The sequence below is a fragment of the Arvicanthis niloticus genome, chromosome 9, assembly GCF_011762505.2.
Source record: "Arvicanthis niloticus isolate mArvNil1 chromosome 9, mArvNil1.pat.X, whole genome shotgun sequence".
NCBI lineage: Eukaryota > Metazoa > Chordata > Mammalia > Rodentia > Muridae > Arvicanthis > Arvicanthis niloticus.
This window is the reverse complement of record NC_047666.1, coordinates 69,823,220-69,836,719: the sequence shown is the minus strand read 5'-3', so window position 1 is coordinate 69,836,719 and position 13,500 is coordinate 69,823,220. Positions and strand designations below refer to the sequence as shown.

Here is a 13,500-nt window from a genome sequence, read left to right as displayed (position 1 = left end):
AAACTTTCAGAAGCTAGAGGCAACAGGGGAGGTTTGGTGTGTGTATTGGGGGAGGGGTGTGAGAGTTGAGGTGAAAACATGCTCTTAGAGATAGGGGAGGAGTAATTAGATTGAGGAACTGTGAAAAGGCTGACCTGGAGAAGCATAACCTCCCAAGTACTAGGATAACAGGTATATTCTACCATATCCTAATAAAAAATATTTTGAGATAGATTAGTTATTGTCAAATACATTCCCCACCCCTTAATATTAGTACAATTTGATTTTTAAAATTATTTTATTTATTTGCATTCTAGAAGTTGACCCCATCCCAGTCCCCCACCCCACAGTTGCTCATCCAATTCCTCCTCTCTCTTCCCTCCAAGAGGGTGCTCCCACCACCACAGCAGACCTCTCTCTTCCCTGGGACCTCAAGTCTCTCGAGGATAAAGCGAATCTTCTCCCACTGAGGCCAGACCAGACAGACCTCTGCTACGGATATGGCAGGGGCCTCAGACTGGCCCATGTATGCTCCTGGTTGGTGGCTCTGTCTCTGGGAGCTCCTTGGGGTCTAGGTTGTTTGAGACTGTTGGTCTTCCTATGGGGTCACTCTAAGATAAAGATCCTACCCAAACAACAGCAACAATGAAAACAGCATCAGGAAAGATTCCATTATTAAATGAAGTATAATTTTTTTTAAATTTCTGAATATAGAAAAGGTTTTAAATGTATAATTCCTATATTCTTATAGATATAAACCACTCCACTCTATATAAAGTGCTTATGCAATATTTCCTTCTTCTTACCCTTCTTACAAATATATTATTTTAAAAATTCTTTATAAATTCACTTTTAAAAAATTATCTTTAAGCTTTTTTTTTTTACAGTTCAATTGCTACACTTACAGATTCAATCACAAGTCACATGCTTTACAGAAAGTATCAAAAAACATAGCTCAACAAATAAAAACACTCGATTCTTACCCAAAGACCTGAGTTTTAACACTTGGTACCAAGAACTAGGAGAGAAGGAACTTTTGTAAGTTGCCATCTGAACTCTAAAAGCCCACCACACAAAGATACACTTACAAACAAACACACACATACAATACACACACACATATGAAACACATAGACACACACACTGACCCACAGACATACACATAAAACATTTACAAGACAGACACACAGACACACACATATACACACACATACACACAGAAACATCCAAACATGAGCATATATATATATAAAATTATTTATATATATAAATATATATATAAACTTAAATTATTGAAAAAAGTAACTGTCATCATATTTAATTATGAAAGAAGAGTATGTATCGTTTAAAAAGATGTTTTTACTTCCAGTTACAGATAATAATTTGTATCTTATCAAACCCTACTATTATTTTTCAGAAAGCAGATGAAATGTGTATATGGAATTGATGCTGCTACTGGTGTTTTTGTTGTTGTTGGTGGTTGTTATGTGTGTGTGTGTGTGTGTGTGTGCGTGTGTGTGTGTTGTGTGTTTACTGATTGTAAATAATACAACTACAACACAATCTATCTTCAGATAATTATACAGAAATAAATTTTCTTGGGAGATCCAATCAAACCAGAAATAATTAGTAAGTAAGCAACCTACATGTCCATTCTTAATTTTTCTTCCTAGGGCTACTGTATTTATTGAACTAAACTGTGAATTTTGAGGAACACTTATGGCATCTTCTGAAGACCGAGGCTTATCTACCACTTTAGTGTTTCCCTGAATTACGCACAAAATGGATTTTAAAATTTTACTAGTGTCATCTGTATTTGGTGAATGCAATTTACATAGAGACTAGACAAGACAAAATCTTGCAAAATAGTAAAGAAAGCTTATTTTTATTTGCATGCTAGCAAATTAGAATTCAGCTTGTGTTTGAAAATCAGTAACTATAAATTAGGGACCATATGAATGAAATAGTATATCCCTAGATGAGATTTCACCTGGCTAGTGATACAATTTACATTTGCAATGTTTGTTTATGTCTCCAAAACATTGTAATCAACTCATACTTTGTCAGAGAAAACAAAACCCAATCCCTATATGCTACAGGATAATAAAATTCACACTAATCGGGCTGGCTCCGAATTGGTTTCTTCATGAAATGGAAGACACAGGTGTTCATCTAGTGCACATAGTCCATCCAGGTTGATAAAATAGACAAGTGAAGATGGATGTCTGTACTGCCTCTGTTTGTGATGGCAGTAGTCTCCATACATTTGCATTGCTTCAAGTCTCAGCAAGTTTTATCTTTTTAAGATAACCAAATTATCCAATCTCGCATATTTCTCCTGAACTACAAAGACAAATAACATTCCTTTCCTTCTGTTGGAAATTCAGTGCTTTTGTTTCCTAAAGTTGCCATGGTAACATTATTAAACTATTAAAGTTGCATAAGCCAATTCAGGTAAATAAATATTTAGGAAATGTATCATGGAAGACTAAACTGAGACATATATTCAACTCATCAAATATGACTATTTGTTTTAGGGAACTCTTCATGGTATTATAACCCTTCTTCATTTCTCATTGTATACTGTCTGCGTGAGCAAACATCCCAGAAATTTGAGGCTGCTTGGCCCAATGTCCCTAGCTGTCATCACCATGGTCCACAGGAAGGCTCTGCAAAACATGGTCTCCTTTCTTTTCTCCTTGTGATTTACTTTGTGTTTCTTCATAGTCGATTGAAGCTCTGCTGGGATGTCAAATTATATAGACCACTTTGGTTGATAGGTTACTGGTAGCATTTCATTTTCAAGCCACTCGTTTTTCCTGGTTTAGGAAAAAATATGCTTCCATAGTCCTATTTTTTTTTTTTTTTTTTTTTTTTTTTTTTTTTTTTTTTTTTGGCTCTTGGACAGACAAAAAGACTTTCCTTTGGGAAAAGGACCTATCTGCTTAATCAGTAAAACAAAAACTGCCCAAAACTAAACTAAACTAAACTAAGCTAAACAAACTCCACAAGAGACTCAAGGAGCTCATTTGGTCTTTGCCAACTACTCCTGGCTATTGTGCCTATTTGCAATAAAGTGATATACCAAGTGACAATCTATGGGGAAATTATTTCCTCTTTACCAATGGATATCAAGTACATAAAGCTTCTTGGCTGGCATTGGTTCCCCATGTCTATATCCCCTTCTAAGTACTGGTGCCCCACATGGCTGGTAGTTGTTCAGAACCTGTGATTTTGTATGTGTGTTATTTCTGCTATATCTAGAATTCATTGTTTATTGGCACACCAATATGGCTTCATTAGGCCATTGTAACCTATCTATTTCATTGTGTATTAGTCTTATTCATCACTCTCCTTTACAGTTGTCCTTCATTCTCTTGAAGCTCTTTTGCCAGACTCCATCTTCTTCTAAATAGCTGTTTCTTTTTCACATCTTGTATTCTGTTACATTATCTGATTTAACTTTCTCACTCTCTGTTCCTTCCTCCCTCCTTTCCTCCCTCACTTCCTCCCTCCCTTCTTCTCTCCCTCTCTCTTTCTCTCTCTTTCACACACATACAACACACACGTATAAAATTAAATTTAGACAAATTCTGTACTAGAGAGAAAATACGTGGTATTTGCCTTCCTGGACCTGGATTATTTTGCTCAGCCTAAGCATCATTTGCACACATTTTCCTGAAAGTACAACAATTGTATTATTTTGTGACTGCTTAAAAGTGTGTATATTGTCACATTTTTATTCATTCATATACATAGAGTCTAGTTATTGTCTTAATAAATTTGTATATGCAACTGTATTGGTTGCTTGTTGGTTTAGTGACCTTCAGTTTTATACTGTGAGGTGATTTGGCAAAGTTGTATATTTTCAGTGTTCTGAAGGAATATTTTCTCTGGGGCTCCCAGTTTACACATCACTAGCAGAAAGTAAAGACTCCTCCTGATCTTCAGTTTTCAACAGCGTCTATTCTCCTTTGTTTTCATGAAGATAGAAATGCAAATGGGTGGGATGGAATTTCAAAGCAGTTTTAATTTTCATTTCACAGATTCTGGGGACGTTGAGTATTTATTCAAGTATTTATTGACCAGCTTTATTAGCCTAATTGTCTTTTCCACTGGATTATTTGACTGGGGCAACTAAATTCATTTTATATTTCTTAATGTGTTTGGTTAATATCCTATTTGATACATTGTTGGCAGCAACTATTTCCTCTTCTGAATAAGGTTCATGAACTCTAAAAGTTGTTTTTCTTGACCTGCAGAAACCACTTAATTTCATGTAAACTCATTTGACAAATTTGAATTTATTTTATGATCTCCTGGAATCTCTTAAAGAATGATTTTGTGCTTTTCTCCAAGTGATTTCTCTATTTTTCTCTCAATGTTTGGATGTATTTCAGTTGTGGCTAACTGGTTTTATGTATCTGCGTTTCACTACTCTTATCATCTTGGTTGTTTTGTCTGGTCTATTCATGTATACATTTTTATGTCAGTACTATACTATTTTTGTTAATGTGGTTTCATAATATAATTTTATGTCATGCGTTCAGATATGTCTGCACTGCTTTTTGTTAATGATTGCCTTGACTATTTGAGGTTATTTGTACTTCTTTGTAAATTTTAAAATTGATCTACTAGTTCAATTGAGAATTTAATTTGACTTCTAAAGAGGACTGCATCATATCTAAAATTTGCTTTAGATGATATAACTGTTTTACAATGTTATTCTACCTATCCCTGATCATGGGAAGCATTTTAATCTTCTAGTGTCTTCTTCAATTACTGTCTTACAGTATTCCACTGTGTAGTTCTTTTATATCTGTAACTGATTTATTTCTAAGTATAATTTTTTTCTTGAAACTATTTTATATAAATGGGATTGATTTTTGCTAACTTTGTTATGGTTATATAGAAGCCCTTTGTTTTTTTGTTCTGAGTTTTTTGTTTATTTTGGTGAAAGTATTTATACAATATAAGAGTTTCTTGGTGAAGAATTTAGTGGGGATCTTATGCATAGGCTTAAACTATCTGAAAATGTCACTAATTTATATGCTTTTTTGTTTAAATTTCTTTCTTTTGACATATTGTATTATACTGAATAAAAACAGTGAAAATGGTATTCCAGCCTTGTTGCAGTTTGTGTTAAAATGGCTACAACACTGTTATGTCTCTCCTTTTTTAGGTGGAACAATATTCTTTCTATTTGTAATTCTTTTGAGACTTCTATCAGGAAGTTATAAATAAGTTTGTCAAATACCTTTTCTGAATCTACTGAGACAATGTCATCTATACCTTTAAGCTTTTTTATGCATTGCATTGCATTATTTATTTGGATTTATTGGGTCAAACCTATATCTTTAACATAACTAATTTTCTCATAGTACAGAACCTTCCATAGATATGTGTATTTACATACATACATGCATACATACGTACATATGTACGTACATACATACATACACAAAAGCATCTACACACACACATACACACACACACACACACACACACACAAGTTAATGTTTTAAAGTTTAGTAGAACTCTACTGAATCAATCAGGCCCCAGACTTTATTAGTGTTAGATTTTATAAATTCTGCAATATTCTTGTTTCTTATGAGTCTGTTTAGTTTTTATAACTTAATGATTAAATTTTGTTAAATCATATGAATCCAGGACTTTATTCTCTTCTATTGATCAGTTTTTATCAGTCTGTGGATTGTGACTCCTTTGGGGGTTGATCAACAATTTAATAGTGGTCTCATATCAGATATCTTGCATATCAGATGTTTGTACTATGATTCAGAACAGTAGCAAAATTACATTTATGAAATAGCAATAATATAATTTCATGGTTGGGAGTCACCACAACTTGAGGAACTATATTAAAGAGTTGCAGCATTTGAAATGTTGATTTTTTTTATTTTGGTAGCATAATGTTTTTTTCATGTTACTCAAGTTTTCAATGGAATTGACTGTAACTTCTGTTTGGTGAAAGAATTTCGTTATTTTGGGAATTTTCTACTTTCTTATAATAGCATGACATTTTATAAATAGTAAAACTTGGTGTGGGGCAGGCATGAGAATCTGTGTTCAGGATCAGAAGTAAAATCACACAAATACAATCAGAAAACCTGCTAGCTCAAGTGATATAGCCTATATGAAGCAGTGAAATTTTTTGCTTTTTTTAGAAATGCATTTTAATTGACAATGAATATCTATTGAAAGATGCTTATCAATTTAGAAGCAACATATACAAAACAGAAGCGATTTCTGCCCACCAAGAAAGCATCAGCCTGAATAATACTAATCTATGTTTATCTGCATTTATTCTGTATTTCATCTGGTTATGACAGTGTCCAAATATGTTAACCCAGTGCAAGTATGACAAAAATTTAACATTGATTCTTGTAGTTTCAAGACTGTTGTCACAAACAGTGTTATTCCTTGAAGACTGTAGTGATTATGCATTACTGAGTCATGGGACTCTGTTCAGAGCCTCATGGCTCAGAACCTACAATAGAAGTAGAACATTTCACAGGCCTAAAGATCTTTAGGTATTGCCCTATAATAAGGCTTTTTATTCCACAGATGAGGAGCAATAAGAAACATGTATAGCTGCCAAATTGATACATTTCAATCATACTTCAAAGATTAGGCCAGATACACAAATATATTATATATATCTTGGGTTGGACAGATTGAGGGGGAGGACTTGATATTGAGAAACCACCACTCCATTTAGTAGACTGTAAAATTTCTTGTGTTCAAATATTTAATTCATGCAAGACCTCATGCCTACTAGTCACTTAGAATATGCTTATAAATCTTGTTCTCTGAGCCCTGTTAACTGTGAAGGCACAATGAGTCTTTAGATACTTCAAATTAGTGCACTTCGGTACTCTTATGATGTAATTTTAATTTATTAGGAGAACCTTGATACATAGGCAGCAATGAATGAAACTTACCAGCTTTGCAGGACATTACCATCTCAAATGTTTTAGGGTTGATTACTAAGTGTTCTGAGCCAATTTTTTCTTCTTTTCTTCTGTTCTCCCTAATCATAACAAAGCCTCCTGGGTTCAATTAATCAATATGTTTACAGTTCTAAAGACATAATTGATTAATATTCTGTCAAATATTTTCTTGCCCTGGTGCACAAAGCATTAAGGTGATTAAGCTTGGGTTTTTTTTATTATAATTCTTGTATTTACATATATGTATATTTATGAATTTATTTACATTGTATAACATTCTATTTTTATCTTCAACAGTACAAGTTAAAATTAAAAACAACACTACTAAAAATCCACACAAACTAAAACATAATTTTTTTCTTTCTCTTCAATCATACAGATTTTATATAGAACTTGTTTAGAGGTTATATGTAATAGTACATTAATAAACAGAAGATTATAATTTTAGAAACAAAAAATAATGTATACTGATACACAGAAAATTATGTATGATTTAGCACATTAATTATGTTTTCTCAGTCAGTATAAACAACTTGCCAAGAATGACACATCTATCATAAAATTAATTGGTGACTACTGTGTCTTAAAAATATGCAGGTTCTAAAATAAATAATGACACTGATCTCCTAAAATGCTGTCTTGCTATTTTGCACCTTGCAAAAAATGAAAGTTACCCTTGGAATCATTCTTATTTTGAGTGAAAAAGATTGTCCTTAAAGTGGTGTGGCATTTCAATTGGTTATCAAGTGGATATTCAAGTGAATCTCTGTTTCCATACAGAATGAAAAGAAACAGTGGTAGTGCCTCAGACAAGCTCCTCAGAATGGAGTGTAGCAAAACCTTACTTAGTTCAGCTCCTTTTCTAAAACTCAGAAAATTCTGCCATCAGCTTTCCCTCCACACAGTTGGGCCCTATGCTTGCATTTGCATTATTCCTCGCAAAGCATATTCTTATTACTTGGGGGAGATAAGCCAGAAGAACAATTACATATTTATGTTAAATGCCCCTGTAAAGCCATGAGTTACACCCTAGGTCACTAATCTGGTGTGTTATAGAAAGATGTAGAACCTATAAGAAGTAGGAGGAGTTTAGAAGTAGGAAATTACATCGTAAGAGGCATGCTCTGAAAGGGGATATTAGGTGCACAGGTGTTTCCTCTCACTCTACACTTGTTTGCCTCACGGCATGAACAGTTTTACTCCACTAGTACTTTGCTATTCTACTATACCACAGACCAGAAAACAATGAAGCCAAGGGATCATGAGCTGAAACTTCAGGAAGTTTGAACCAAAATTTTCTTCTTTATAGGTAAGTTAATTCAGATGTTTTACTATACTGAAGAAAAAGAAAACTAACAAAGACCAATCTATCTCTGTGTCGGTGCTATGTTTGTTTCCATTTTTTCCCTTAAACTTTGTGCATCCTTGCCTGACTTCATTCTGAATATATCTATCTCCTAATTGTAGTGTCTTGGTCAACTCTTAAATTATATAGGAATATAATTCCTATATATAAAATATATATACACTATGAAAAAAACACATATATATTATATATAATATATATATGTTCTTTGCATAGTGTGTTTCTTAGTGGCCTATAAAAATGTAGAGTCAGTCTTTTACAATATAATTTTCCATGTTTCCCTTCAATTTATACTAAGTAAGATGCTTATTTTTCCGTTTTATGGTAGCATGTAATATATTACTCTCTTTAGCTTAATAACTTCTTAAATAGGATGGCTATAACCCTGCATTTTACTTCCCATCTTGCCCAGGTTGTGTGTCATACTTCATCTTTCTTGGTGTCCATTGTGATGTTTACAGAGAAGATGTTATTGTTAGGCAAGGAAAAGTAGACAGAAAATTTCAGGTCTTTGGTGCTAATAAAGGCATCATCTTGTGGACAAAAAGATGTAAGACTGAGGAAGATTCTTCATGTGCAGAGGAAATCATTTACCATAAACAGAGCTCCAGGGCCCATGTAAAATACTTCATTTATACCCATGGAACAATATTTTAAGCACTGCACATTATTAAATGTAATACTGTGCAGTGGTAACTTGGAATTCTATTTAGAACAATATCAAAAATGATGAGCACAGCTGTGCCTTGGGGAAACAGGTGTAATCCTAGGGATAAGGTGTGAGAATCACAAATTCAAGGGTTGTCTGGAATACAGAGTGACTCTAACGCAAGACTAAGTGATTCAATGAGACTTTCTTACAATATAAATTATAAAAGATTGCGAGAGGTATGGCTTGTCAGAACACTTTCAGGACAGCAGTTGAGCTCTATGTTTTCTTATAACTTGTGCCATAAATAAAACAAACTACAGAGAATTGTCATAATTCAAAGCATGATCTAGATAAATGATTATTGAATCAGTGAAAAATTTTATTAGTGTGAAATAGAAGAGGGTTATTTTTCATAAAAGGGTTATTTGAGTGTGTGTGTCTTGTGCATATATAATGATTGTCCAAATGGAGCTATATAAATTAAAATAAATAGTATAATTTTTGTGACATGAACATAGCAGCAGTGATATTCAAATAAATTTTTAGGTGATTTTGGTAATATGTAAGAAGACTTTTGACCAACGTCTACAAAGATTGGTGTGTGTGTGTGTGTGTGTCTGTGTATGTGTGCATAATAAAGAGTTTCATTAATTTACTTAAATAAAATAATTATAAATCATTAACTAAGGATGTACCACAGGCCTAATATTTTAATATTGCTCAGAAACCATGTTGTGTGACTAAAATGTACAGATAGGGAAAAAGTGAACATGATGGAAATAAACATATCTTTTTTGTAGGTTTGCACATGAGAATTCAGCTCTTAATCAACTTTAGAAAACTGGATATAAGATACATTGTATGGATAAAGCAGAGTTGATTTCTTTGGAAGACAAAAGCCAAGTTTTCATAAAGAATATATGAAATAATTCCTGGTAAATTTAGATGCTTCCTAGTCAGTGATGTGTATATGGGATTTTAAAGCAGGATTATTTGGAATTTTTAACAACCAATATGTGGAGCTTTTTAAATGAAGCAGACACATTTATAAACTGAAGCATGTTCTCAGAGACAATAAAGAAAAGTGAATTGTTTACTTTTATAATCATATTCTGTGTAGAAGTAGTAATGGGAATCTTAGAAAATGGATTCATAGCACTAGTGAATATCATGGACTGGGCCAAGAGAAGAAGGATTTCTTCAGTGGATCAGATTCTTACCGCTTTGGCCCTTACCAGACTCATTTATGTGTGGTCTATGCTCATTTATATATTGTTGTTCTTTCTGTGCCCACATTTGCTTATGAGATCAGAAATGATTACAGCAATGGGCATTATCTGGATACTGAACAACCATTTCAGCATCTGGCTTGCTACATGCCTTGGTGTCTTTTATTTTCTTAAGATAGCGAATTTTTCTAACTCTTTTTTTCTTTACCTAAAGTGGAGAGTTAAAAAGGTGGTTTTAATGATAATACTAATATCAATGATTTTTTTTATTTTAAACCTGTTAGCTCTAAGGATGCATGATCATTTCTCAATTGAGGTTTATGAAGAAAATATGTCTTACAGTTTGTGGAATTCAACACAATTTCCCAGAATTTTCTTATTCACCAACTCATCCAATGTTTTCTTAATCACCAATTCATCCCATGTTTTCTTACCCATCAACTCCCTGTTCATGCTCATACCCTTCACAATGTCCCTGGTAACTTTTCTCATGCTCATCTTCTCACTGTGGAAGCATCACAAGAAGATGCGGATCAATGCCAGACGACCTAGAGATGCCAGCACCATGGCCCACATGAAAGCCTTGCAAACTGGACTCTTCTTCATACTGCTGTATGCAACCTATTTAATTTTTATTGTCATAGGAATGTTGAGCTTTGGATTGATGGGTGGAAAATTAATACTTTTATTTGACAACATTTCTGGAATAGTTTTTCCTATAATCCACTCTTTTGTGCTGATTCTGGGAAACAGTAAGTTGAGGCAAGCCACTCTTTCTGTGCTATCTTGTCTGAGGTTCCAAGGAAAAGATATAGATACCATGGGTCCCTAATAAATTCCAGAGTCTATTGGACAAAATCTTGCAATCTTATAGGAGAAAAGAAACTGTTGGGATTCAAAGCTGGGAGGGGTAACTCCTCGGAGGGTATGAGGTGAATAAAGGTTCTAGCAGGATATAAGTGATTTCAGGGGAAATTGGATAGGGGAGCTTTTTAGGAAATGAAAAGGAAGGTAAATACAGGAGTAGGAGGAATTAGCCAGGTAAAATGACAATAAGAATGGAATCATTCTATGCTAAGAAATCCTATAGTGCATTTATCCAGGGCTCTCCAAAAACTCCTGAAATATTCAACCTACTGATATTGACATTGTTGAATTACTAGTAGTGAAATTTAAATCCTCTTTTCTGAGGATACCATGAATTATAGGAATTGAAACTGGTCTGTCTGATTTCTCCCTGAAGACAAGATTTCTTGGTATCAGAATTTGCTGTGCAAGATTAAAAAAAAGGTAGGCAAGTAATAATTCTATCCCACTCTGACACTTATGAACCACGTTAATGACTAGTGACCACCATTGCACAATAGCCCTATTGTTTCAGTAGTGGCACACATATCTTGTTGATAACCAATTTTTCTGTAATTGGACTTAACAGCCTTTTAACAAGAGGAATACAATGCCTAGAACAGTAAATTTAGCTAACTATTCACTAGATAACTGAGTGAAGTCATGGTTATTAGAGGAGAATATACAACTGATTTACTAAATCAGCATAATCCCTGAAAAAAATATGAACATTTGTCAATCAACTCAAAAATAAATGTAATTTTCATATGGCATCAAGAAAAAAATCTTCGAAACAGATGAGGATGACTATAGAAAATCATAACCAAACAAAATGCAAAGTTTTGAAGTTGATTCCAGATGAATATATCTACAAGGAACTCCAACACCTAAGACTCAGAGAAGAATATAGAAGTAGGACAGAAAGATTGTAAGAGTCAAAAGATCAAAAAGTCAAAATGAATCAACTAAACAGAGTACATTAGAATAATACTGAAAATAATCATACATTCTGAGTCTGTCACATCCAATATTAGTAGGTCATAGAAAAAATTCAGTTGAAATTTTCATTGTGTATAAATTTTACACAAAATATGAATAAAATACTTTTATTAAAATATTATCTGATAAGTTGGTCCTCTAATATATTTGTGTTATGGCTTTTCTGCATAGATAAAAATTGCATACTAATATTTGGAATAACTAAATTCATTATACCTTAACATATACAATATATAACTGTGTACTGTTAATTAGAATACTTAATACAGAATAGTTTTCCATCATCTTAAATATTTAAATTTTGTGTTGTGTTAACCTTTTTATGTTTAATATGTGAGATATATGTATTTATTTGTGTCTAGGAGACAGGTACTCATTCGTGTACCTTTTGTATATTGCTGTCTTAGAACTGAATGTACAGTTTCTTATTGGAGGGAGGAGAGATCCTCATCTACACTGGGGAAAGAAAGAGAATTTCTAAGTCTTCTACTGTTTCTGATAGTCATGAGCCCCATGAAGCTCCTCTGTAAGGTTGCATAAACCTAAGAGTTGCTAGAGGAAGAGACTCTGAACTGCAGAACTATTTTCAAGTCATGCACAGAGCTCCTGGAATGCAGCTCTCAGAAGTCATACACTGTGTGGAGTGGGCTTTTTGACATGTATCTCCCTTAAGTCACCCATGTTCATGTTAATCAGCCTTTTTCAGTCCTCTTATAAGTAACCCCAATAAATTCACTAGTTAACTAAGCTTGACTGGAATTGAATCATTTCTCTAACCCACAATATCTGACACAGACATTTTCTCACATATCTCCAGTAAGTCACAACAGTACTTATGGTGCATCAGAGTTTTCTAACACAGTGTGAAAGAATTTCTACTTCCTACAGATAGGACCTTAATGACTGGCCAAAAAACTGAATTCACCCAAGTCCACCTGGAGAACAAATGAGTATATGGCATGTTGTTTGTTTATTTGTTTTCTTTTAGCAATTTACTCTGTATTGAAACATTCTATGCAGGAGAGAAAATGCCTTGAAAAGCTGAAACTTACAAGTGCAGGATTGTCCCTCACCAATGTTATGTAATCAGTAAACAACTAATGAATGACTACAATCAGCAGAGTGGTCAGGAGGAGACTTTGGCATGAGTTGCCTTGAAGATATTCTCTGACCTTTCAAATCACCTTCAAATGTTACAGAAAGCACCAACATGCATCATTTGTGTGTTGTCATCCATGTTGATCAAGCTTTTAGTGGTACAGATGATTTAGAGTCTAACGAGCCCCCCCTCGAGCCTTGCATCCATGGAGAAATCACGAGACGCAGAGATCAAGTAGTTACTGCAAAACGAGGCTTTAATCTTTCTCACACACGTGGAGAAATGCGGAGAGGCGCGGAAGGGGAGAGCTGAGGAAGGGGTCTGGCTTAAGTACAATCTAGAGTGACGTATTCACTTCT

General features: G+C 33.9%; 1 protein-coding gene across 1 annotated transcript; it reads left to right on the top strand.

Moving 5' to 3' along the window:
- Nucleotides 1–9,825: 9,825 nt before the first annotated feature.
- Nucleotides 9,826–11,644, top strand: LOC117714656 (taste receptor type 2 member 110-like). The gene has a single exon (XM_034511217.2). It carries the CDS (start codon nucleotides 10,028–10,030, stop codon nucleotides 11,027–11,029), a length of 1,002 nt encoding a protein of 333 aa, XP_034367108.1. The 5' UTR covers nucleotides 9,826–10,027; the 3' UTR covers nucleotides 11,030–11,644.
- Nucleotides 11,645–13,500: the final 1,856 nt, after the last annotated feature.

Excerpts from the sequence above, each read along its gene's own strand:
- LOC117714656 (XM_034511217.2), top strand. The coding sequence starts at position 10,028 with ATGTTCTCAGAGACAATAAAGAAAAGTGAATTGTTTACTTTTATAATC.